The sequence below is a fragment of the Carcharodon carcharias genome, chromosome 23 (assembly GCF_017639515.1).
Source record: "Carcharodon carcharias isolate sCarCar2 chromosome 23, sCarCar2.pri, whole genome shotgun sequence".
Lineage (NCBI taxonomy): Eukaryota > Metazoa > Chordata > Chondrichthyes > Lamniformes > Lamnidae > Carcharodon > Carcharodon carcharias.
Genome location: NC_054489.1, coordinates 26,070,012 through 26,095,575, shown reverse-complemented (window position 1 = coordinate 26,095,575; position 25,564 = coordinate 26,070,012). Strand labels below are relative to the sequence as shown.

General features: G+C 43.2%; 1 protein-coding gene across 1 annotated transcript in view; it reads left to right on the top strand.

Annotated features, from left to right (window-relative positions):
* The window catches only part of itga3b (integrin, alpha 3b), a 167,225-nt gene that overhangs the window by 94,475 nt on the left and 47,186 nt on the right, over positions 1 to 25,564 (top strand). The window contains exons 7-10 of the mRNA XM_041173596.1: positions 166 to 359; positions 13,032 to 13,120; positions 24,353 to 24,492; positions 25,115 to 25,198. Coding sequence (XP_041029530.1) covers positions 166 to 359; positions 13,032 to 13,120; positions 24,353 to 24,492; positions 25,115 to 25,198 — 507 coding nt within the window. The remainder of the gene's footprint in view (positions 1 to 165; positions 360 to 13,031; positions 13,121 to 24,352; positions 24,493 to 25,114; positions 25,199 to 25,564) is intronic.

The window sequence follows — 25,564 nt, the reverse complement described above, 5'->3', positions numbered from 1 at the left end:
GGATTTAAATCTCATTTGTAGTTTTCATTTCTTTGTTCATACCAAATAAATAGACCATACTGTACTCTGTTCATGCTAGGCTAGACTATAAGATTTGTAGGTGATAATTTAATTATTCTGTAGACAGCTTTTTAACAAAGTGATTTGTTTTGTTTTTCCAAACAGCTGGCAAGACATAATTGCCGGGGCTCCTCATTACTTTGACCACAAGAAGGAGATCAGCGGGGCTGTGTATATTTACATGAATGTGGCGGGGAAGTTCCCAGACAAACCCAACCTGGTGTTAAATGGCTCACTGGGCTCTATGTTTGGTCACACCGTCAGCAGTATTGGAGACATTAATCAAGATGGATTTCAAGGTTAGATGATTCATGAGCTATTTAAAAATGAAACACATCATACTGTACTCCTTGTACTGCAGTATTTATGTAACTTATTGTCCTTACAAATTGTCCTTACAAATTCTATCATAAATTCATGGGGACTAAAACTGTACAAGCGAGGTTCAGAAATCTCAAACTCTCAGTGGGAAGCCCCTGGTCAAAGGGCCAAAATTCCTGGAGCTGGAAAGGGTGGAAAGCCTGGGCTCAGGGCAAGAATTTGGTGGCACACCCTGGTTCAGCCAAGATTCCATCTCATTTGCTGTGATCCTTTAAATTCCAATAGAGTAGGGAATGTGTGTGGATTATCTGTCTGCTCCTGTGTCAAGTGAGTTGCTGCGCAATGCAGGGGAATAGCCTTCATAATCTTCAGCAGAACTCATAGCTTCAAGTAACTTTGCCAAAAGGGGCCCATTTCTCCATGACAAACAGAAGATTGACAGAATATTTGCTTCGGGGCCCCACCAGGTCTCCTTGCAATCGAAAGATGGAACATCTCTTCAATTCTAGCTGGTTGTTCAGAATGGCCCGGTTGGTGCACTGCCTCTGTCATGCAAATTACTCCATCCCAGAAATTTGGGATGGGGCCCCCAGCTTGAGGCTAAGATGGATGAGGGTCCCACTCCCTTGTTCTGGTGCAAAGATAGTGGGCCTTTAACTTGGCTCTTTTTGCGATAACTGCACCATCTAGAAAAGAACGGTTGACCCTGATTGGATTATGTTGTTGGTGTTACTTCACATCATCGTTAATTGTTAGGTTATTAGTGATCTCGTACCACATCCTTTCTGACTGATAACTGATGTCCTGTTCTTCACTGGAACCCTTTGAAGACAGCTCATGACACTCAAAGATATTCATTTGATTTACCCCTTCAGCCACATGGCCTTGAATTTATCTGTTCAGACTTTGTGTGAAGCAGCTGCCATGTTTGCCCATGTTACAGAAAGGAAACATATCCACTTTCCACCATGAAACCTGTATTTCCACAGTGACATTGAGGTTAAATTTGACTTGAGTGACCAACCAGCAGAGCAGCTCAAATGACAAAGAAGTTGCCATGATTTTGGGGCCCTGGCACTCTCCTGCTCTTTCAAGGCCCACAAAAGTAATTCAGCATTTTGGTATGCCTCTTCAGTATCGCATGTGGAACTAGTCAGAGTGAATATGGCACAGGCTCCAATCTGTTATCCGTCTCCGTAATGGCTATAACATCATACCCATTTACCTCTATTTGTGCCAGTAATTCACTTATTTTGTTCTGAATACTATGTGCATTTAAGAGCCATTAACTTTGTCTTTTTACCATTTCCCCCCCCCCCTCCCCCACCGTCACCCCCCTATAACCCTATTTGCTGCTTTTTAAAAAATATTTGTACACTCTGTGCCTTCCTGCCACACTCTCTGGGTCTCAATACCTAAATAGCTGCCCTTCAATGCTGCTAAATCCTTTTGCTTTGTTAGCCTACATATCCCCTTTCCAGAACCCTCCTATCCCCCAGCCCCCACCGTCTATTTAATTTAAAGCCCTCTCTACAGCCGTAGTTGTTCAATTCGCTAGGACACTGGTCCCAGCACAGTTCAAGTGAAACCTGTCCCACTGGAACAGCTCCCTTCTACCACAGTACTGGTGCCAGTGCCCCATTAGCTGAAACCCATTCCTCAAACAATTTTTGAGCATTTAACTCCTTGACTTTATTTACCCTATGCCAGTTTGCCCGTGGCTCAGGTAGTGATCCTGAAATTTTTACTTTGGAGGCCCTGCTTTTTAATTTAGCTCCTAACTGTTCAAATTCTTTCAGCAGAACCTCCTTTCTAGTCCTATCAATGTCTTTGGTACCAACATGAACAATAACAACTGAATCCTTCCCCTCCCACTCCAAGTTCCTCTCCAGCCCTGAGGAATCGGGCAGGCAACACAGCCTTTTCGACTCGTGTTCATATCTGCAGAGAACAGTATCTATCCCCCTAATTATACTGTCCCCTATCACTACTATGCTCCCATTTCCTCCCCCACTTGAATGACTCCCTGTACCATGGTGCTGTGGTCAGTTCGCTCATCCCTGTAGTCCCCTCTCTCGTCCACACAGCTGACAAGAATCTTGTAACTGTTGGACGATTGCAGGGGCCAAGGTTCCTCGGACACTACCCCGATACCTGCTTCATTTGCAGTCACACCCTCCTGATCACAGACCAAATTTGAATTACCTAATCTGAGGGGTGTGACCACCCCCTGGAGAAAAATGTCCAGGTAACTTTCCCCCTCCCTGATGTGATGCAATATCAGCAGCTCAGACTCCAGCTCCTCAACTTATATCTGAAGTTCCTTGAGCTGCAAACATTTACTACAGATGTCTTCGCTCTGGATCACCTTGGTGTCCAGCAGCAATACATCGCGCCTGCTGCCATCGCTATTGTATTTTTAATTACTTAATTACTCCAGTATCCCTGTTCTTTTCACTCTATTGTAATTTTTTTTACATACCAGTATCTATCTTAAGCTGTTTTTAAGTAAAAGAGAACAAAAAAAACCAGAGACTTAAGCACAAACTAAAGACCTTCCTTTTATTTAAGACTAGAAATACTCACCAATCCTACTCACCAATCAGCCGCGCTCTGCGCTCTTTAATGTCCTCTCATTCTCACTGTTAAAGGCCCCGCTGCTCCTATCGCACTCACTGCTAATGGCCCCACTGCTCCTCTTGCATTCTCACTGTTAATGGCCTTGCTGTTTCTCTCGATCTCTCACTGTTAACGGTCCCGCTGCTCCTCTCGATCTCTCAGTGTTAATGACCCCGCTGCTCTTCTCGCTCTCTCACTGTTCATGGCCCCGCTGTTCCTCTCGCTCTCTCACTGTTCATGGCCCCACTGTTCCTCTCGCTCTCTCACTGTTCATGGCCCCACTGTTCCTCTCGCTCTCTCACTGTTAATGGCCCCGTTGCTCCTCTCGCCCTGTCACTGTTAATGGCCCCGCTGCTCCTCTCGCCCTGTCACTGTTAATGGCCCCGCTGCTCCTCTCGCTCTCTCACTGTTAATGGCCCCGCTGCTCCTCTCGCTCTGTCACTGTTAATGGCCCTGCTGCTCCTCTCGATCTCTCATTATTAAAGGCTTTCTTCCTCATTTTTTTTCTTTATCATGCTTGTTCTCTCTCTCCCCTTTTCTTCCCTATTTTCTCCCTCTTGCACTCTCTCTGCTTCCCTCTCCAATTTTTCACCACATGCTCTCTCTCTTCCCCTTTTTCTGTCTCTTGCAATTTCTCTCTTCTTTCAGTTTTCTCTTTTGCACTCTGTCTGTCTCTCTCTTTCCTTTCGTTCTCATCCACTTTCTGAATCCTCTTTTCCCCCTCACTCTCCTTTTTCTCTCTCTCTCTCCCCTTTTCTCCCTTTTTTCAGAAGAGAGAGAAAGAAAAGCAACTTAAACTTTCTTATAGGCATTTCCCTTTCTTTAGAGATTTTTTGATTCTTTACTCTTGGCCAAAGAACACACACACGGTTAGAATCAGTTTCCCCTGATATAGAGGTCGTTTATTGCACTCTGGCTAAAATTCACATCATGGGTCACAGCAGATAAGTGCAAGGGTCTACAGGTCCTTGGTGTATATATGGTCTGCATGTGGATGTGGGTCTGTCTACCAGGTCATTCAAGCTATTTGGTAAAAATCAGAGGAACAAGCCATCTCATTAAGTTCAAAACATCTCAGATGATTGACATGTTGGGGTAGTGAGTCTCAATTGCTACCTGTATCTGGAATTCAAACCTCGTTCGGGTCTGAGTAGAGAGGGAGCACTGGTTCATTATAGTCCTTTTTCACAGGTGAACCCATGACCAGAAATGTTTAGTTCCAGGTTCCAATGCACATGCATGCAGGTTGTGTGCTAGCATAGTTTTCTGATTATTTGATATGTAATTTCCCACTTATAGCAATTGGACACACTGAAAAATGCAATTAAGAGATGCTACTGACTGAATACTACACTGTGCTGCAGCTGCTGTTCATTTGAGAGTCTCCGCCAGAGCGGGGTGAGAGGTCGATGGTCTCCGCCAGAGCAGGGGTGAGGGAGGGTTGATGGTCTCCGCCATTGTGTTGGGTGGAGGTGGGAAGAGTAGATGGTGACTTAGTTATGCATGACTAAATTGTTAACCTGTTAATTGGAACAGAGCCATCACTTTGTTACAGCCCCCAAAACTGCAAGGTATCTCTCAGAGCCCAGGGTTCATTTAGGGCAAGCGCAGATGTAAGAATTGACTGCAGAGGTCAACCTGCCTGATTCAGGGTACTGTCAATTTTCCAGCTCTTAATTTTAATGGCCAGAAAACGAGGAGTATAACAAACTGGCTGTGCTGACACCATGTCCGACTTCCCCATCTGTGATCCCATCAAGCAAGATTCTGTACTCACAGTAAAATAATCTTCTGCCCTATGTGAGGATGTAGAAGGCTAACAGGCCTCTGAACAGCCTATGGCCTAGTGTCTTCAGCACCACAAAACCTGTGATGGTTTCTGCTGTTCTGAGCAAAGTATTGTGTATGAGTTACATGTCTTACTCAGTTTTTGCCCAGCAATCTCTCTTGAACCATAATATCTCTCAGTCTTTAATTTTCTTTAGAATACATATTTCAACATAAACAGTGTGCATGCTTGTTACTAACTTAAGCAATTTATACTAGAGTTTGGGAGTTTGAAGTAATGAAGTCAGGTATGTGGGTTATAAATGGTGCCACGGGAATCAAGTTAAATCTTGTCTTTGCCGACCTTTGCGCTGGTCCCCACGTAAGCAACAGCATATTGAACTCTAGCCAAGTTGTTCCTAGAGTAGAGAATAGGAGTGACTTTCAACCACTGTATCATAAATAGTGATACATATATCCTCCTGTCTGCAATGCCCATCTCCCGCTCCACTTGGTGTAGTAGTATATTAAATTAAATTTCTCTCACTTGAGGTGTGGCGTCAGAGCAGTTCTCTTTCCCCCACCCCCCCATGCGACTCCACCAGCCCTCTCCCCGCTCTCTGCTCCCCAAGAGTCAGAGAGGTTTTGAATATTTTGCTCTTCGGTGATATAGCTGCTATGCCATCAAAAGGAATTTTAAAAAATCATGGTCAATTGAAGAGGGAATTGTTCATTTGTAAATTTACCCAGGTTTTGGCTAGAAAGCTGGGGTTGATGTTGTATGCAAAATACACAACTCCAAGAATCTAGCCTCTCCGCTTCTTCCTCGAACAGAGGCCCGAACAATCCCCATCCACCACTGCTTTCCTCCGTCTAGCTGAACTTGTTCTCACACTGAACAATTTCTCCTTAAACTGCTCTCACTTCCTCCAAATAAAAGGTGTGGCTATGGGTACCTGCATGGGCCCCAGCTATGCCTGTCTCTTTATGGGGTATGTGGAACATTCCTTGTTCCAGTCCTACTCCGGTCCCCTCCCACAACTCTTTCTCCGGTACATCGATGATTACTTCGGTGCTGCTTCATGCTCTCGTCTGGACCTGGAAAAATTTATTAACTTTGCTTCCAATCTCCATCCCTCCATCATTTTCACATGGTCCATCTTTGACACTTCCCTTCCCTTCCTTGACCTCTCTGTCTCAGTTTCTGGTGATAGCCTGTCCACCAATATCCATTACAAGTCTACCGACTCCCACTGCTACCTCGACTACAGCTCCTCACACCCCGCTTCCTGTAAGGACTCCATCCCATTCTCTCAGTTTCTTTGCCTCCGTTGCATCTGTTCTGATGATGCTACCTTCAAAAACAGTTCCTCTGACATGTCTTCTTTCTTCCTTAACTGAGGTTTTCCACCCACGGTGGTTGACAGAGCCCTCAACCGAGTCCGGCCCATCTCCCGCGCAGAAACATGGTAGTGTCCCCCTTGTCCTCACTAATCACCCCAGCAGCCTCCGCATTCAAAGGATCATCCTCCGCCATTTCCGCCAACTCCAGCATGATGCCACCACCAAACACATTTTCCCTTCATCCCCCCGGCAGCATTCCATAGGGATCGCTCCCTCCGGGACACCCTGGTCCACTCCTCCATCACCCCCTACACCTCAACCCCCTCCCATGGCACCTTCCCATGCAACCGCAGAAGGTGCAACACCTGCCCCTTCACTTCCCCTCTCCTCACCGTCCAAGGGCCCAAACATTCCTTTCAAGTGAAGCAGCATTTCACTTGCACTTCCCTCAATTTAGTCTACTGCATTCATCGCTCCCAATGCGCTTTCCTCAACATTGGAGAGACCCACGCAGACTGGGTGACCGCTTTGCAGAACACCTTCACTCTTTCTGCAAGCATTACCCAAACCTCCCTGTTGCTTGCCATTTCAACACCCTGCTGTCATGCCCATATGTCCGTCCTTCACCTGTTGCATTGTTCCAGTGAAGCTTAACGCAAACTGGAGGAACAGCACCTCATCTTCCGACTAGGCACTTTATAGCCTTCCGGACTGAATAATGAGTTCAACAATTTTAGATCATGAACTCTCTCCTCCATCCCCACCCCCTTTCCGATCCCACTCCCTTTTTTTTCTAATAATTTATATAGATTTTTCTTTTCCCACCTATTTCCATTATTTTTAAATGTATTTACATCCATTGTTTTATCTCTACCTTTTAGCCTTTTTTGATTCCTTCACCCCACCCCACCCCCACTAGGGCTATCTGTACCTTGCTTGTCCTGCTTTCTACCCTTAATTATCACATTCCTTAGATAATATCACCACCTTCAACACCTTTGTCCTTTTGTCTGTGACATCTTTTCGTTATCTCCAACTATCACTGGCCCTCTATCCAGCTCTTCTTGTCTCACCCCCCCCCCCTTAAACCAGCTTATATTTCTATTTTTACTTAGTTCTGTTGAAGGGTCATTCAGACTCGAAACGTTAACTGTCTTCCTCTCCGCAGATGCTGCCAGACCTGCTGAGCTTTTCCAGGTATTTTTGTTTTTTTTTTCCTTTTTTATTTGTAGGACGTGGATTTCACTGGCAAGGGCAGTATTTATTTCCCATCCCTAATTATGCTTGAAGCTGTCATTGTTAGTGAAGATATTACTGAGGTCTGCATGTGCTAAATTTGGCCTTCTGTTGAAGGGTCATGAGGACTCAAAACGTCAACTCTTTTCTTCTCCGCCGATGCTGCCAGACCTGCTGAGTTTTTCCAGGTAATTCTGTTTTTCTTCTGTTGCAATGCTGTGTATTTCTACAGAAATGTAGACACTACCACCTGTTGGTGAGCTGATGTTATTTGCACAGAGGAAGTGATTGGTAGCAATGTGGTAGTTTTTTTAGGTACCAAAGTCAAACTGAATAAATTTATTCCAAGATTATTTGTGTAGTTCAGTGTGATCTTCCACAATGTGCATCTATCTGATGAAGACAGCTCTGTTTATGATTCATGAACTGACAAACCCATGACCACTACTATCTAGAAGGGCAAGGGCAGCAGACACATGGGAATACCACCATCTAGAAGATCCCCTCCAAGCCACTCAGCATCCTGACTTGGAAATGTATTGCCGTTCCTTCACTGTCGGTGGGTCAAAATCCTGGAACTCCCTGCCTAACAGCGCTGTGGGTATACCTACACTAGAGGGACTGCAGCAGTTCAAGAAGGCAGCTCACCACCCACCCTTAAGGGCAATTAGGGATGGACAATAACCAGTGAAGCCAATGTCCCTTGAATGAATAATTTTAAAAATTCTGTAGTATTAGTTCTGCAGCACTCTATGTGAAGGCTCTGTTTGGAATTTGTTGATTTTGCAGAATTCATAGCAGCCTTCCCAGGGAGTTGATTCTGGAATGGGAATGATTTGCTGGGATGGTTTCTCAGGAATCTCACATCTCAATCACCGTAGGTTGAGCACTGCACCAAAGCTATTTTGAATCTTTCTATGTCCCAGGATGTTGCAGTCACAGCTTTCCCACTCGGGCAGCAATGAATGAACTGTCTTTTGATTCAGCTGTGTAAAGGGAGCACGAGAGTGTCTGTCTGTGGTCCTTCACTCATCTACATTGTAAATATTCTGTTGATATCATTTTGACTTCAAATCTGCTTGAGCTTATCCAAAAAGTCAGTATTTTTTGGGCAGTTTTATCTGCACAGATGGTCCCAGGATGGTCATTTTCAATATCTCACCTGAACGCGCCCTTGCTGCCTTTAGCTCCAGAGATAGAACAGTGTCTCTGCTGCAGTGGATGCTGGGGTAAAACTCTGCATTCTACGAAACTCATTCCTTTCAGAAAACTCACTGCTGCCTTGTGGTGACCTTCATACACCCATGTCACCATCTTCACAAAACAGGGAAAGTACGACAATAAAAGCAAAATACTGCGGATTCTGGAGATCTGAAATAAAGAGCATTCTGAAGAAGAGTCATGTTGGACTCAAAGTGTTAACTCTGCTTCTCTCTCCACAGATGCTGCCAAACCTGCTGAGTTTTTCCAGCACTTTCTGTTTTATATCAGGGAAAGTACACTTTTTTTCCCTTTTTTCTTTCATGTTATGTGGGCATCGCTGGCAAGGCCAGCATTTGTTGCTCATCTCTAATTGCCCTTGAACTGAGTGACTTGCTTGGCCATATCCGAGAGTAGTTAAGAGTCAACATATGGATCAGGAGTTGCATATAGGTCAGGTCAAGGCAAGGATAGCAGATTTCCTTCCATAAAGGACATTGGTGAACTAGATGAGCTTTTACAGCAATCGATGATAGTTCTCGTGGTCGCTATTGTTGATACTAGCTTTATAATTTCAGATTTGTTAATTAAATTTAAATTCCACCAGCCGCTGTGGTGGGATGTGAACCCATGTCCCCAGATCATTAGCCTGGGCTGCTGGATTACTGGTCCAGTGACATTACCATTACGCCACTGTTTCCTCAAGTGCGCAGCAAGAAGGGTTGCCTTTTCCTGGGGACAGTTTGAGATTCTCTAGAGCAACAGGAGGACTTAAAATAGTTAAAATAATGTATAGAATTCTGCCCTTCATGAGGGATTAGTACTTTTTAAAATTAGTCACTAAAATCTAATCAGACGAGCTTCTTTGAATAGATTGCAACACAATGTGAGTTTGGCCAAATAAACAGAAACATTTATTTGACTCTTGAATAGCTGTAGTTCAATGTTAGGTGTTACTATCAGTGTAACATTTGTTTACTGATTAAATATCCTTAAAGCCATTGCGTCATTGCTACCAGCAACCAGGAAAGAAATAGAGCTTCATGCATGTGGTTTGAACATGTGCATTTTGCCCTCATAGAGGTGACCTTCAGGCTTTCGCATATCATTTGTTGGCATAGAACTTAAAAGACTCAAATAAACCTAATCGTTATAAGGTAAATGCAATAACCTATGTAAACTTTGGACACACATCAATAACTGAATGTCGTGGTCAGGTCACGTGATCAAACATCTAAGAATTTGTCCAATAAGAGTTGGCAAATGCAGTATATGTCTTTATAATCAGGTTTACCATTTTGCTATAGTGAGTGCCCAGAGAAAAGCTTCCCCCAATATTGTACACAAGTTACCAGCAAGGCTCCGTATTAAAGCTAATGACCTATGAACCCAAAATGACATTTTCAACATTGCTGCGTTGTTAATGGTTAAATAGTTTTGTATTTACTTTAACATTAACTGTTTGGATTGTTTTTTAGGCAATGATCAAAAGATGGCAGTGAATTCACAGTCTGCCATTTGTGTTTACAGGTGCGCTCCATACACAGGCTCTGCTCACTGCAGTTAAAAAGCTTGACAGCCATGGTTGTGATATCTCTTTTTTTAAAAAAAATTCAGTTGCCTGAATGTTCCTTCAAATGCTTATTGTGTTACTGTTTGCTCCAGGAACTGATGATCTTTCACCCAGGGAGCACACATGTTGAATGCATCCATTGTCTATTTAAGGATGGGAGACAGGTAGTTGTTCGGAGCATTGTCACTTCAAATGTTTCAAAGTGTCACAATGCTCTTCAAACTGCTTTTATTTAAGTGTTAAAGACAAAGTTTGATCTCCGTCGTTTCAGCAGCAGCTTTTCCAAAGAAGCCATATCCTCAAAATGTTGTGGTTTATGCTGCACTTTGGAGGTTTAGGTTTGGCTCCACATGTGCTGGGGTGAAATTCCTTTTTTTAATGAAAAGCAGGAGGTCCGAGTTTCTCCATAATTAATGACCTACTAACGATCACATCTTTCAAAACCAGGTGTTCCTGCACTGTGAATTTTGGAGTGAAATGGCCACGCCCAAACTTTTTTTTGCCTAAAAGGAAATTTCACTGTCTGACTTTTGAAATGTCACCTTGATGCAATGTTTTAAATTTTACCTCTTTCGTCTCTGTTCTTGACTCATGTCTGCTACTGCAACTGCACTCGGGATCCCCCTCATATATCAATAGTTTGTCACCACCAGCAAGTGGCATATGTAGTATAAGGGTGTTCGGGTTCGTAAGGGTTAATGTGGGACTGGGCAAACAGTACTGCCCACATTATGATTGTGAGTCACATGATGGTGCGCAGTCACGCACAAGTATTCTTGCAGAAGCCATGGTGGAGGCAGTACCTAGTCAGGGCTATCTCTTGGAGCTGTATATAGTTATGAGTTGTTAATAAACACTTAATGTTCAATCACACAAGCCTCCAGACCTCTTAATGAGACACTGAACAAACCCTTACAACAACACAGGCTGGCGTATGCTAGCTGTGATTCTCCCTTCTGCCTGCTGGCAGGTTGCATTCTGGTCACAGCTCAAGTTGGCAGCTCAGCCCAATCTGAATCAGACTTTCACTGGTCCTCAGTCCATAGCCCTGAGCTGTGGTGCCGAGTGCCAACATGCCAGGTTGATGCCACAATAACTTGGCAGTGAGCTCCTACCTCTCAGACCAATACCTCTACCTTCCCCTGCGCTGCTTCTGCATCCTACCAGCTGCAGTTGCTTGAAGAATGTTGTTGGTGGATTTCTGCAGGGATCTTTCATGTGTGCTGTTGCCCACTGGGCTCTGCTCAATCCAACAGGATTCATACGTTTTGGCTAGTACAAAGCATCAGATCTCAGTAAAACTGCAACAGGAAGGAAGTCATTGACTGAAGTGAGCAGAGGTCAAAGCTGTTCCCCTCTGGATGCGTTTGTTGTAGAACAGTACTGATGGCACTGAAGGTTCAATGGTTGCTTCAAAGCCAAAGGTTGCCGCTCACAGCAGCTGAAATATTCCAGAGATTTCCGTCAGCTGCAGGCCAAGGTGCCTTGTTGCTTATTTATTTACATTTTTCCCTCTGAAGGTTGTCTCATCTGAAGCCTTGCGGAATATTTGGATCTTTAGAGGAGATAGTGGCAATGTGATGATGTCAATGGATGAGTAATCCAGAGGCCCAGGCTAATGTACTGGGGACATGGGTTCGAATCCCACCATGGCAGCTGGTGGAATTTAACTTCAGTTAATAAAATCTGAACTGTAAGCTAGTCCCAGTAATGGTGATGGTGGCTGTGAAACTGTCATCAATTGTTGTAAAAAACCCATCTGGTTCACTAATGTCCTCTAGGGAAAGAAATCTGCCGTCCTTAGCTGGTCTGGCCTACATGTGACCCCAGACACACAGCAATGTGGTTGACTCTTAACTGCCCTCTGAAAATGGCTTAGCAAGCTACTAAGTTCAAGGACAATTAGGGAAGGGCAACAATTTCATAGCCCATCAAAGAATGTTAAAAATCTGACAGAGGATACATACCTTCCATCTCATTGTTGATATTTTGTGTTCTTTTACAACCGTGCTTTGGCTCACAGTTACACTGTACCCTGATCTGAGCCAGTAAGAGAGAAGACCTAATAAATGATTAGTTACTCCTCACTTAATGGGCTTCCTTTCTCCCACTTTGTCTCACTAACTTTTTAAAAATAAAAGTATTATTGATCAGGAGGAGGGATGGGTGAGCTATTCTTGTAGCTACTCCCCCCCCCCCCCCCCACTGCCTTCTCTTCCCTACTCAGCTGAAGGTGTTGAGTCCTTGGAGCATGATTCCCCAGGCAGCCGCCAATCTCTCCCCAAGGTGGCTATTCTGAACGTGGACAGTGAGTACTGTGCTAGTCCAGCAATGGCCACAAAAGATTGTCGAGTTTTTAATGTTGATCAGGTTGAGGTCAGCTTAACAGCACAAGCCCAAGACTGACCCCGCGACCTTTATGAAACGCATGGCTCTGTTGCTGACTAACTTAACTAACTCAACCATTGTATTTAATCAGAAAAAAAAATTAAGATCTATAATTCTATCCCTCAAACACTTACAGCATCCTCTCAAAATCTTCTAATCATCCTTTCTGAGGGCCAGCAATTTGCTTTAACTTAACATTAAAAGTGGAGGAATCGCTGAGTATAATCCCCTTCACAAATGTTAAAATCCTGTAATCCCTCATGATATAAAGTGAACTTGACTTGCTCAGTCACCATAATTAATTGTCCTGCTCCATCCTTCTGGATGAGATGTTAATAAATATAAGCCTGTGATAATAATTAGCGCAATGTGGGGAGGGGGAGAAACCACTCCAAATTCCCGCATTGTTTAAAATGCCAGGCAGTCCTGAGCTGGGTAATGGTCACATGTATTTGTGGGAATTTTTCCCATTTTTAACTGCAGGGTAAAGGATTGTTCAAACACATTTGTTTTCTTTCCACAGATATCGCCATTGGAGCTCCTTACGATGGTTCTGGCAAAGTTTTTATTTACCATGGCAGCAAGGATGGACTAGACCCTAAACCAAGTCAGGTATGGTTTTTTGGAGACTGTGAAATTTACATGAGTTACATAGAGTGTAAGGTAGTAACAGGTTATTCATCCTAACCAGTCCACACTAGCATTTATGCTCCATTCAAGCCTCCTCCTATCCCTCCCTTATCTCACCCTAACAATATAACCTTCTATTCCTTTCTCCCTTGCACAATTATCTAGCTTCCCATTATAATGCATCTATACTCTGTCTCAGCTGCACCCTGTGGTAGCGAGTTCCACATACTCACCGTTCTCTGGAGAAGGAAGATTCTTCTGATTATGCAGTAATGTTTAGGCTTAGAGTACTGGGCAATGTCTGGAAGAAAGGGGGTTTGTAAAAATAACAACGTAGCTACTTGATGTCTTTGTGGGTAGCAGCTCAACATGGTGCTGGCTTTCAACAACACAGAACGTTTAGTTTCCAGGTTTAATCAAGAGTCTCCACTGACAAAGCTGAGTTAGATGGGACATTGTTAGATGCCTTTGGTTTTGGTGTCCTCTGGATTAGGGAGGGGCAGAATTGACCAGAATTCCTGGTTGCTGTCTGGTGGCTCCTGCTCGAGGAAGTGCATGGATAAGCTTGGGTTCAGCAGCAATGTTCCCCACAGTGAAATTGCCTGTTACCACCGTGAGTTACCAGAGACGGCTGCTAGAATATCTAGAAGAATTCTACAATTTCCAAATGTTGATAGTGTTACGAGAGGTCCCCAGATTTGTTAACTTCCCAAATGGAGCCCTGGTTTTGTTATGGTATGCTCCTGGGTGAGGAAGAATGAACTGGCTCCCCCTTTATTATTCAATCACTTCGATTGGTCGCAACAAGGTTAATTTAAAGGAGATCCCTCCCCTGCCCGCCACCCAACCCCCCCCCACCCCATGGATACCTTTTCCCAGTCCAAATGTATTTATGTTTTAGAAGGAGCCAATTTAACCAGGATTTCTTGAGTCTAAGAAAGAGTAGGTTTTATCAGTTACTAAAAATTCAAGGAAAAAAATAAAAACACAACACAAATCAGGAATGAGAAGTTAAGTCCAAATAAAAGTTTTTTTTTTAAAGATATACAAATCAGTCTTTGGCTTATCCATGAGGAGATGGTGAAACATTGCATCTGCTAAGTTGGGTGATCCCAGTAGAGCTAACTTAGGCAGTTTCACAGTTGGTTTGGAGACATTTGGTTCTGCAGGTTGGCTGAACAAGCTGTCCTATTTCCCTTTTTGATTGTTGCTTTATTGACTTGCCTCCAGCTATAGAGAGAGAGAACCTTTTGCCTTGCAAGCTGCAGGGATGTCTAGCTGATCTTCTACTGCTGTCATAGCATACTAGCATTCACAGATAAGGTCGGCAGCTAGCTTTTTAACCCATTTCCTTGTGTATTCCTGGAAGGGAAAATACAAACATGTCTTTTCCCCAAGAGTCCATTTTCTTTCATCACAGGTCATTTCTACATTCTTGAGATATAACTCAACAGGAGATGGTTTTGGATGACTGCAGTTTTCATTATCTCTTCAAACACAGGAGGTTAAAGTTCAGTCTGTTGCATTTCATCTCTTCCTTTCAAGTGTCTCTGCCTGAAATAGGCATTGACACCTTTTTAAGTGCAACATTCCATGTTCTGTCAGGACTAGTAAGTCATGTATAATCTACATAGGAATTTTCCAGAAAGTGTTTACATTCTCAGCCATCTTTTACTCGGTGTCTTTGCTTGTATGTCTTTTAAAAAGTCACGTGTTCCTTAAAAAGTTCAATATGCCCGTAAGTAATTTGGGGTTGTGATGCACTGTTGTGACAATATTGTTCTTTCCATTGAACGGCTTCTGTTAACTTGGCTTAGCTGATTACCTTCTGAATTGAAGGTTATAGCGTTGTGGATTCCGACTGCTCTCCACAACTTGAGCAGATAATCTAAGCTGACTCACGGGTGCATAGTTGAAGGCATGCTATATTACCAGAGGGGAGAATTTTTGGCTCAGCGAGCAGGGGTGGGGCCCACTCGCCGAGGCATAAAATGACATGAGGTGACATTGGGCATGCGTCCCTGCATCACCGTGCATCATTTAGATTTTCAGTTCGGCAGGCGCGCAGCCTGTGGAGGCCATTAATTAACTAATTAAGCCTAATGAGCGAGCTGCCAGTCCAACCTTAAGGTTGGTGGGGGGTGGGGGGGGGCACGTGAAGAGCCCAGGTGGCCTTCGCATTTTTCATCCACAGGTGGGATAAGGTTTCATGAAGTGTTTGTAAATGAAATAGACACTGTCACATGAGGGGACATATCTTAAATATATTTTGTTCTTTATTAAAATTTTTCAAACTTAAAAGAACGTACTCCCGGCTCAGGGAACCTGCCCTTCCACCCACACAGGGAGCACAGCATCATGCTGGGTGGGCCTTAATTGGCCGCCCATGTGAAATGGCAGCACTGACCCAATTGGGGGCTCTGATCAGGTCCGCACCCACCTCCGCACAACTCCCCCAACGGGGGGACAATTCTCCCCAGAGATGCTAAAGTGAAGCCCTGACTCCCTGATCTGATGACTCAGACATTAAAGATCTCCTAGGGGCATTTTTCTAAGAAGAATAGGGAGTCCTGGTGTCCTAGTCAACATTCTTCCCTTACGTAAACCATTAACTAGTTTTGTTTGATTAACAGGTTACTAATTCCATTGCTGTTGGTCAGAAATTGTAGTGTACAAAATGGCTTCTGCATTTTCCTAGATGACAACAATGATGTACCCAGCAGAAGCAAATCATTGTATGTCAAATGCTTTGTGATGTTTCTGAGATGTAATAGTGAATTTTTTGCCACATTGTGGGCTGAGTGCTACAGCAAATGTTCACAGATTTGGAACAGGCAAATGCGGAAGTGAGCTAGCAGGATATCAGATAGCCAGTGATAAGGTAGATATTTTGACCCATCCCAGTTTATCCTTTCAGTGACCAATAAGAAGCTAAGACTGGTAGCGAATGATGACCAAGGCCGTGGAGTGGAGAAAGACAGGTTTAATTTCTATCTCCGTAACCGTGATATAGGCACTTCACACAATGAGGTCACGGAATTAGGGAAAATGAAAATGGGATGGGAGCCATCATTAGGGAACTCCTTTCTGCCTCCTGGCAGCTGGTCTAGAGACATTCGAAGAGACTTGAGAACAAAGCACCACAGGTTTGCAACCAGGAAATCACTTCAAGAAGAGAAGTAATGTTGAAAAAACTTGGGAGAGATTGCAAATTCAGATACCAATATAAAATATCAGATCAATGAAGCTTTTTCATCCATTTATGTTGTCACAAAGTTGCGTCCCAGGGCTGTTGTCGCTGCTCCTCAAATTACATGAGAATTCTTATAAATATCTAGCACAAATACATTGTCAATCACATTCCTGTGTATTAAAATTTTTAAAAAGAATAAAGAAAAGTACACCAACCACCCTTGTCCTCATCTTCTGAAGATGTGGTGTTGTGGTGTAGCACTGTCCCTTTGGCACTCTTCAGTACCTTGCTGAAGTGCCCATTCGTCATGTGTGAGGCTGCACAATGAGTGTCTTGCTGCCTATCCAAATACTAAAATCAGGTGCCTCTGCCCAGCCCTGGCACGACTGAAGAGACCTGAGGGATCTGTTTTCAGTATGCTGCTGAACTGTTTGGAGTGCTGCCGCTGACTCAGGAACAGGAAAACTGCCGTGCCTGAACTTGAGATGCGTGGAATCCATTCCATTTCAGCTGTGCTCTTTCTGGATATTTAAGCTGCCCACACAGAACAGTGAGCCATTCCCAATGATTTGAAAAGATCAACTGCACCATCTGCTGGTTACAATCAGTATTAGAGAAACAATATTTCCTGGCTCCTCTTATGCAGATACCAGAGAATTAATGGTTAGGGAGTGAAAATTTAGGCCTATGTGTATATATTCAACTATGTTATTTATATATTATATAATTTTCCTTTCTCCAAGTCTCTGCTGCTTTCTTTTCCTCCCTCAACAGAGGAGATTACAATCCAGGAAAATGCTTCCTAATTTCTTGTTAAGAGACATGACCTTGGAGTCAGCTATGGCTTTAGTGGAATATACTCACCTTTGAATCAGAAAGTCATAGGTTCAAGCCCCACTCTAAAGACTGAAGCACTTCATTTAGACTGATGCTTCAGTGCAATATTGAGGGAGTTCTGCCCTGTTGGAGGTGCCGTCTTTCAGATGAGATGTTAACTGAAGCCCCATCTACCTTCTCAGGTGGACATAAAATATGCTGCTATCCAAAAAAGAACCGATGAATTCTTCTGGTGTCTTGAACCGTGTTTGTCACAAACATCATTGGAAACCTTTTAATTGATTATTAATGTCATTGGTATTTTTGGGACCTTGTTAATACGCTGATTATTGTATTACCTTACATTACGACAGTGGCTAAAGTACTTTATTAACTATGAAGTGCTTTGGGGTGTCGCTAGAAGATGCTGTATAAATACAAGCTCTTTCTATGACTTATGTCAGACCCACAACAATTTCTAAATAGCTTCATCAGTTTTTTTTTCTATTTAAGCACTTCTCTCTCTAGTCCACAGACCTCCACTTCAGCAACAACTCCGAAGTGTTGGCTATAAATTGAGGCCTACATATATGGACCAGGATTTCTGCTAAGGGCCACAAATGAGAGGGAAGTGCCCTCTTACATTACAACTATCTGCAATTTACCAAAGGAAGATAGATTCCGACTAAGTAGAACTGGTTGGAGCAGCTTTTCCTACCCCCCCCCTCCCCTCCCCTCCACTCCACCTAAACCTCAGCCTCATGTGTTGCTTTGATGTGGTGTACACTTGATCCCAGCATGCTTCACTGCTAGCGCCCTCCTTTTGAAAGGGAAGAATTGGACAGGAATTCAGGCTGTTTCTGTATTTGAGCCAAACACTCTACAGAACAGCAATTCGATTTGTGCTCATCTCTTGACAAGTCACCATTCCGATTCCTAATAACCAGACTCTGGCAGAGGTAGACAGGAATGTGAATCCAGACATAAGTTCTGCACAGCCAAGAAACTCTGGGCAAATTGTGATATTCACTAAATAGATCTGAATTCCCAGACAATGGAAAATAGCCATTGCTACAATCAAGATGTTTGATCACTGCAGTATTGAGAAGCTTTCGTTAAAAGTTTGGCTGAAGTCTAGCCTGCCAGATCGATCTTGCTGTGCGTGTGTATTTTTTTTTTGTCAGGATGCTAGTTGTGTGGAGTTCTCTTTGAAGGAAATTATTAAGAACATGAGGATGTCACAGAGTCTGAAGGATTTTCCCCTCGGCGATTTGGGGGCGGGGCCCGCTTGCCCACTGAGGGCAAACTTCTGCCCAGTGTCTTTGCCTAGCGCATGTACTTGGTTCCCATGTGTTTTGTTTAATCTCTCTTTCTTTTTCTCTCTCTCTCTCTCTCTTTCTCTCGCCCATTCTCACAAACACACACAAAGATGATAAACCACAGAGCTTTTGAACAGTTGGCCTTCAGGAAGCCTTTTGGGATTTCTTTTCCTTTCATTTAAAAAAAAAAGTTACTTCTCTTTCTCTCTCAAAGATGGCAACCTGCACCTGGAGACAATTCCATGACCACTAGCTGGTCTTTAGTACCTCACCCATGTCTTCCTATGGTTCCTCTAGCCAGAGATTTCTTTGGCTTTGAACCTAATTTCTTGTTAAGAGACATAACTTTGGAGTGGTAATGCACTCACCTTTGAATCAGAAGTTCATGGGTTCAAGCCCCCCTCTAAAGACTGAAGAACTTCATTTAGACTGATGCTTCAGTGCAATACTGAGGGAGTGCTGCTCTGTTGTAGGTGCTGTCTTTCAGATTTAAACCAGGAATACATTCTGAAGCAAAATATGAATATACAACCCAAAGGGAGTTAAATTTAGTGAGAAATGTCATTAATATTTATTGACTGACGGTGTCATCTGTGTACAATAGGATCTTGCACTTCCATTTTTTTTGGTAATGGCCTGTTGACAACTGGCCTGGGGTTTTGAGCTCTGGTGACCATATGAAAGTGAAAAGCAGGAGAAGCTTTATTTGGACAATTGATTTTTGCCTTTTTAGCCAGTGAAGTCAGTGAGAAGGAAATTCGGGAAATTCAGCCTGTTCTTGCCCATTCACAGCCTGCACTGTCAGCTAAGATTGGCCCCTATATAGGGCAGAATTTTCCTGTTGGCGTGCGGGGGCGGACCCTGCACGTCCGCACTTAAAATGATGCGCGGTGAGGTCGGGCGAGCGTCCCAACGGCACCGCGCGCCATCGCGATATTCCGCTGGGCGGGCGCACCATGATATCCGCTGTGTGCCCACCATTAATTAAAGGGCCACTTAAGGCCCTTGACTCACCAATCAATGCTGATTTTCTCGGCACCCGCGCAATCTTCAGGTCGGCCGACGGGTTCAACGGGCAGGCGGGTAGGACACATTTGTATAAACCTCATCCACAAGCGGGATAAGAGGGGTCACTGGGGTCGAGAGTGTGCTCTGTCTAGTATTTATTTTTAAAAGTTGTTGAAATTTGCCTGTGTGATCTGCAACACTTCAAAACACATACCAGCTGCTTTGTCTGGACTCTTAACCTTCAGGTCAGCACTCTGCAGTGAGAAATCTTTTCAGGGCCTGCAGGTTTCAGGAAGCCTTCCCTTAGCCTGGGAACGGGAGCTGAACTGTCCACTAGAGGCACCTCCTCTGAGAAGGAAGGGAGGGCTCGAAGGGGGAAGGGGGCCAGGAGTGCACAGTCAGCCTCCAGGAGAGCCACCTTTGCGAGAACAGGCGCAGGCACAATGGGCGCAGGGCCAAGGGATAGTTCAAGGTGGAAGGGGCTGCAGAAGATGCCACTATCCTGCTGCCAGGGTATACAGGCGGCGAAGCAGCTACCTCAATTTGTCTGAGGTGCAGTGCCGAAGGAGGCTCCATCTCACAAGGGAGACAGTCACCTATATCTGTCAGATGATAGGGCCTGAGATCACAGTTATATACGTTTTTAAAAACTTTAATAAAGTTTGTGTTTCTTATTAACATGTCCCATCTCGTGTGACATTGTCGCATGAGGGGGACATGTTAATAATTATTATATTTTTCTATTTTTAAAGTTTTTTAGAATGTTAGTAATCTCCCTGAGACAGCACTTAGTCTCAAGGCGCAGCACGCAAAAGAGTGCACTTTTGATAAATCATAAGGACCTCATCTCGGGCCAACACAAAAGCACCAGTGAAAAACCCATGCTGTGCCTAAGGTCGTTCCTGGGTGCTACGTCTTGGTTCTGCCCCATCGCTGTGAGTGGTATCTGAGCCAGCCTGCTGACTCTGCTGTCCTGTTGGCCTCGATGACCTCTGGCCTGTGGTCAGTTGGTCCAGATCCCTCTGCAAGCTTTGAAAGCCTTCCTCGCTGTCCACAACGCCTCCAATCTTAGTGTCATCAGCAAACTTGCTGATCCAATTTACCACATTATCATCCAAATCATTGATATGGACAACAAACAACAATGGTCCCAGCACAGATCCCTGAGGCACACCACTAGTCACAGTCTGAGAAGCAATCATCCACTACTACTCTCTGTCTTCTCCCACACAGCCAATTTCGAATCCAGTTTACAACCTCTCCATGGATACCAAGTGTCTGAACCTTCTGAATTAACCTCCCATGTGGTACCTTGTCAAAGGCCTTACTAAAGTCCATGTAGACAACATCCACAGCCTTTCCTTCATCTACGTTCTTGGTAACCTCCTCGAAAAACTCTACGAGTTTCATTAAACATGACCTACCATGCACAAAGCCATGCTGACAATCCTTAATCAGCCCTTGGCTGTCCAAATAATCGTATATCCAATCTCTCAGAACACCTTCCAATAATTTACCTACTACTGTCGTCAGGCTCACTGGCCTGTAATTACCTGGTTTATTTTTGGAGCCTTTTTTTAAACAACAGAACAACATGAGCTACCCCCCAGTCCTCCAGCACCTCACCCGTGGCTAAGGACATTTTAAATATTTATGCATCACCCATTCAGTCTCCAGAGAGCAACAATCTTTCTCTATTCACCTGATCAAAATCCATCATAACCTCTTTTAAACCTTTTCTTGGCATAGCTGTCAAAGAGAGCATACCCTACTTAAGGGGTCAGTGCCTTCAGAAGGGAATGGTGTGGATGTGAATCCTGTTGACTAAAGAAAGAGAGCACTTATACAACATTGATGATCATAGGTTACAGCCAATGAAGTACTTTTGAGATGTAGTCACTGTTGTAATGTAGGAAAGTGGCTGTTGTCATGTTCCAGTATATTATGAAATTTCAGACAATACTTTAAAATTTTGAACAAAAACAGACTGTTAAAATGGCCACTGCAAACCATTTGACTTTTGTCCGTATCAGCTCCAGTCCTGAGACACAAGCAAATTCCTAATTAAATATAGACATTCACAGCCATTCGGGAAATTCACACATCCCTTTGTTTAAGGATGGCACGTCAACAAAAGGACCATAGCATTCCAGCTGACTCATCTCCCTGGTTCAGTACGTACAAAAGACATCAAAACTCAATGTGTGTTAGATGAATGTGATTGGGTCCCCATTGACCTCCCATAATGGTACGTCATCCAAACTCATATTGGGTAAATTTCAAAGGGTCAGCTGACGACATGGGGGGGAGAATTTTCTCCCCCCTCGGAGGGAGCTGAGGAGGAGCGGGCACGGGCAGGAGCACAGCCAATCACTGTCTGCAATTGGCTGCACGCAGCCATTTTATATGGGCAAGCACCCGGCAGTGCTGAGCTCTCCCTGTGCAGGAGAGGGAGGAGGGAGAGTCACTGTCTGCGCTCTTTCACACACGTGCTGAAAGAGCGCAAAAAATCTCCGAGGCACAGAGCTGCCTCAGGGAGATTAATCTGATTATTATTATTATTTGAAATAAAGAAAAAAAAATATCCAGACATGACCCCTTATGTGACAGTGTCACACGAGCTGGGACATGTCACTGATTTTTAATAAAAATTTATTTGATTTATAAAGCCTTCATGAAACCTCATCCCGCCCGTGAATGAGGTTCCATGATAAATGCAAAGGCCGCCTGGGCTCTTCGCCTGCCCCCCCGCCAGCCTTAAAGTTGGGCAGGCAGCTACGTTAATTCTTTTAATTGCTATTTAAAGAACTTAATAGGCCTTTGACAGTCCGGCGGGCGCGCAGCTGACTCCAGTGTGCATCAGCCGAACTGAAGACCTGAATGACACACGGTGACATCAGGATGCACACCCGACATCACTGCACGTCATTTTATGTGTCGACAAGCGAGGCCCGCCCCAGCATGCCGACCAGAAGATTCCAGCCAGGATGTTTATTGACCTGATCACCATATTTGGAAACGGACTTTGGACTTGTAACAGGTCACATGGGTGAGGCAGCCATGTTTCTTGCCTGCTTTTAAAACAACAAGAAATCAACTCTGCAGAGACAGAGACTAGCTTCAGTCAGCTAACCAGCCAAGGTAATAAACAGCAATACCTTGAAGCTGGGGAAAGGGCCCTCTCTAGCCTGTTCCAAGTTCAAGTTCGCCTGAGAACAAACCTCCTAGAAATCCAACAATAAGAAGCCTTGCAGCTTACTGAGAAACCTCTGCTTACAAGACCTTCACTTCAACCAGAAACACCAACTCATCTAAGAAACTACAGGCCTGCCACGAAATTGACACTGAGCCAGTTGTACTTCCTAACCGTATTGTTTTTCTCTTCATCTGTATCTAATTTTTGTGAGAGTGATGGTATGGGTGAGTCAAGTGAGTAAAACCTCTGCGGCAAATGTGTGATAATAAATAACCTTATATTTTTAAACTCTCAAAAATGCTTGCTGCTGGAATTATTTAAATTGGAACAGTACTCTGAGAGTAAGAAATACACATCACATACAAAAACACATTGATCATGGACAGTAAGAAAACACTCAAATTCTGTCAATGACATATTCAATTGCACATTGCGGGCTCCCACAAACAGCAATGTGATAATATCCAGATAATAGCTTTTCAGTAATGTTGATTGAGAAATAAATGTTGGTCGGGACATGGGTTAACTGCCCTCCTCTTCTTTGAATTAGTAGCTTGGGATCTTTTATGTTCACGTGCGAGGGCAGACGGGGTCTTATATGAAATACAGCACCTCCAACAATGCAGTACCTCATCATTGGAGTTGTCAGCCTCAAATTCTGTGCACAAGTCTCTGGAGTGGGACTTGGACCCATGAGCCACTGATTCACAAGTAGGAGTTAGCTAACACGTTGATGCGTCAATGGTGTCTTTAGAACTTAGGGTAAAACTTCTAACAAAAACTGGCAGAGTGCCTGTTTTTCTCTGTGATTAGCAACCTACCAACATAACTACATTTTCAGGAATCATTGTTTTAAAGCTAAGCCTATGATCAATTTTGGCTGCATGTTTCTGAGAAAGAAACGGTCACTCTCAGGAAACATTCAGCAAAGGATTTCAATCCAGAATAGATAAGAGAACACACTCAGAAAACGCAATCTCACAACTGTTGTGTTGATCAACTGTGAATTTTCAGTCTGTGGCAGATTCTGTGCCCGCTGCAACACAAAGTGTGGTGATGTTTCCACGGAAACTCTTCCATCTTTTAGTATGCATTTTATTAAGTGTTTTCCTTTTTGTAAGTTTGACATGATGGCTCGGACAGTTGCCAAACTCAGCACTACACAAAGCTATGTCATCAGGAAAGAAAATATTAAGAAATATTTTAGTTCACCATCTCACAACATGATGGTGATGAAATTTAAACCTACCTCATGTAGCTCCTCAAGTTTACTAAACACTTTGTCGTGAAAACATTCCTCTTTAAATAAAGCCACTTATTTTAGATGAATTAGATGGTACATTTTGTTATTACTCCCCTTTTCACTTCTGACACATATTCAAATCCAATTTAGGTTTAAAAACCAACCCAGTCTCCTTTTTCTATTGCTCATAAAGATTTTACTATGCCAAATGAATATAAAAATATTAAAATATCTGGGATGATTAAAAGCTATTTGCCTCACCAAAATCACCATTATATGCAAATTGCATATTGTGGAATTTTTAGACAGCATATTCAAAATTAAGTCATGTGATGGGTGAAAGAATTTTCATGTGCGATGCGATTTTTTTGTAATTAACCTTTCAAATTAACAATTTTCCATTGGAGCAATAAATTCTGAGTTCACTTTCATTTTCTAGATCATCGATGGAGCAGACCTAGGAAAATCTGATCATATCAAGACATTTGGCTATTCAATCAATGGAGGGATTGATGTCGATAAGAACGATTACCCTGACATTTTAATCGGAACATTATCCGACCGAGTCATTTTACTGAGGTATGACCTTCAATAGAGTAAGATGTGATAGCAGGAATGCTATATGAATTGAACTCAGTGGGGTTAGAATACCATGGATAATTGAACCAGGGCATGCAGACATGCTTCAGTCCCCATTTTAAAGTCATACATTCTAACCTTACTTCTCTGTGTCACTTTGATTTTATGTTATTAATAGTTAATAGCAAAATGTGAAAAATGAGAAGCAGAAAAATAGAATTGGTTGTAGCATAATAGTTTCCTTACAATACAGGCTGAGAAACTGGGAGATATACAGTCTAGGCACTATAGCACTACCAGTGACAGAAGGGTGTAATTACTGCATGACAAGTTTACATAGGTAGTTCCATTATAAATGTGGACTCGGGAATTTATCATGGAAAAAGTTTGACAGGAAAATTTGACAAAAATGTGAAAAAAGAAGTAGGTTTTGTAGGAGGTTCTCCCACACATGATATATTTTAAAGAAATTAAACTCATGTTACTTTTCCAATATTTTGAGTCTACAAAGTGTCAAAAAAAATAGCACTCAGGACAATCATTCCAGCAAGATAAAAGAATCTGGAGCACATTGATATAAGCGGGGAAATTGCAGAAACTGATGGCATGTATCTATTTCCAGATCTCGACCAGTTATTAATATTAGTAACAATTTCACTGTGCGCCCAAAAATCATCGATCCCAGCGTCTGCAGCATAAAATCCTGGTAAGCATTTGAAATCTTGGTTAATTTTTTCTGAAATTCTTTATTACTTTTGCTAACTGACAATGTGTTCATTCACAGCCATCAATAACATTTTAGCAAAGGGTACTGGCGCTGTAACATGTTATAGCTGTAATATGCCTGAGCTTCACATAATAGCCTATATTTTCCAAAAAGACATTCCTCTATTATAAATGGGTGATTGCTGGCATTAAAGTAACACCAGTTGGAGAATCTCATGCATTTCGGATTCCAATCATGTTGTGTGGAAACACTTCAACAAAAGCCAAGGAGGGCCACTCTGTAGTGTTATTCTATATATCTTAACAACTCATTACAGTTCTACCTTGGCAAAGGCCTCAGTAGGAA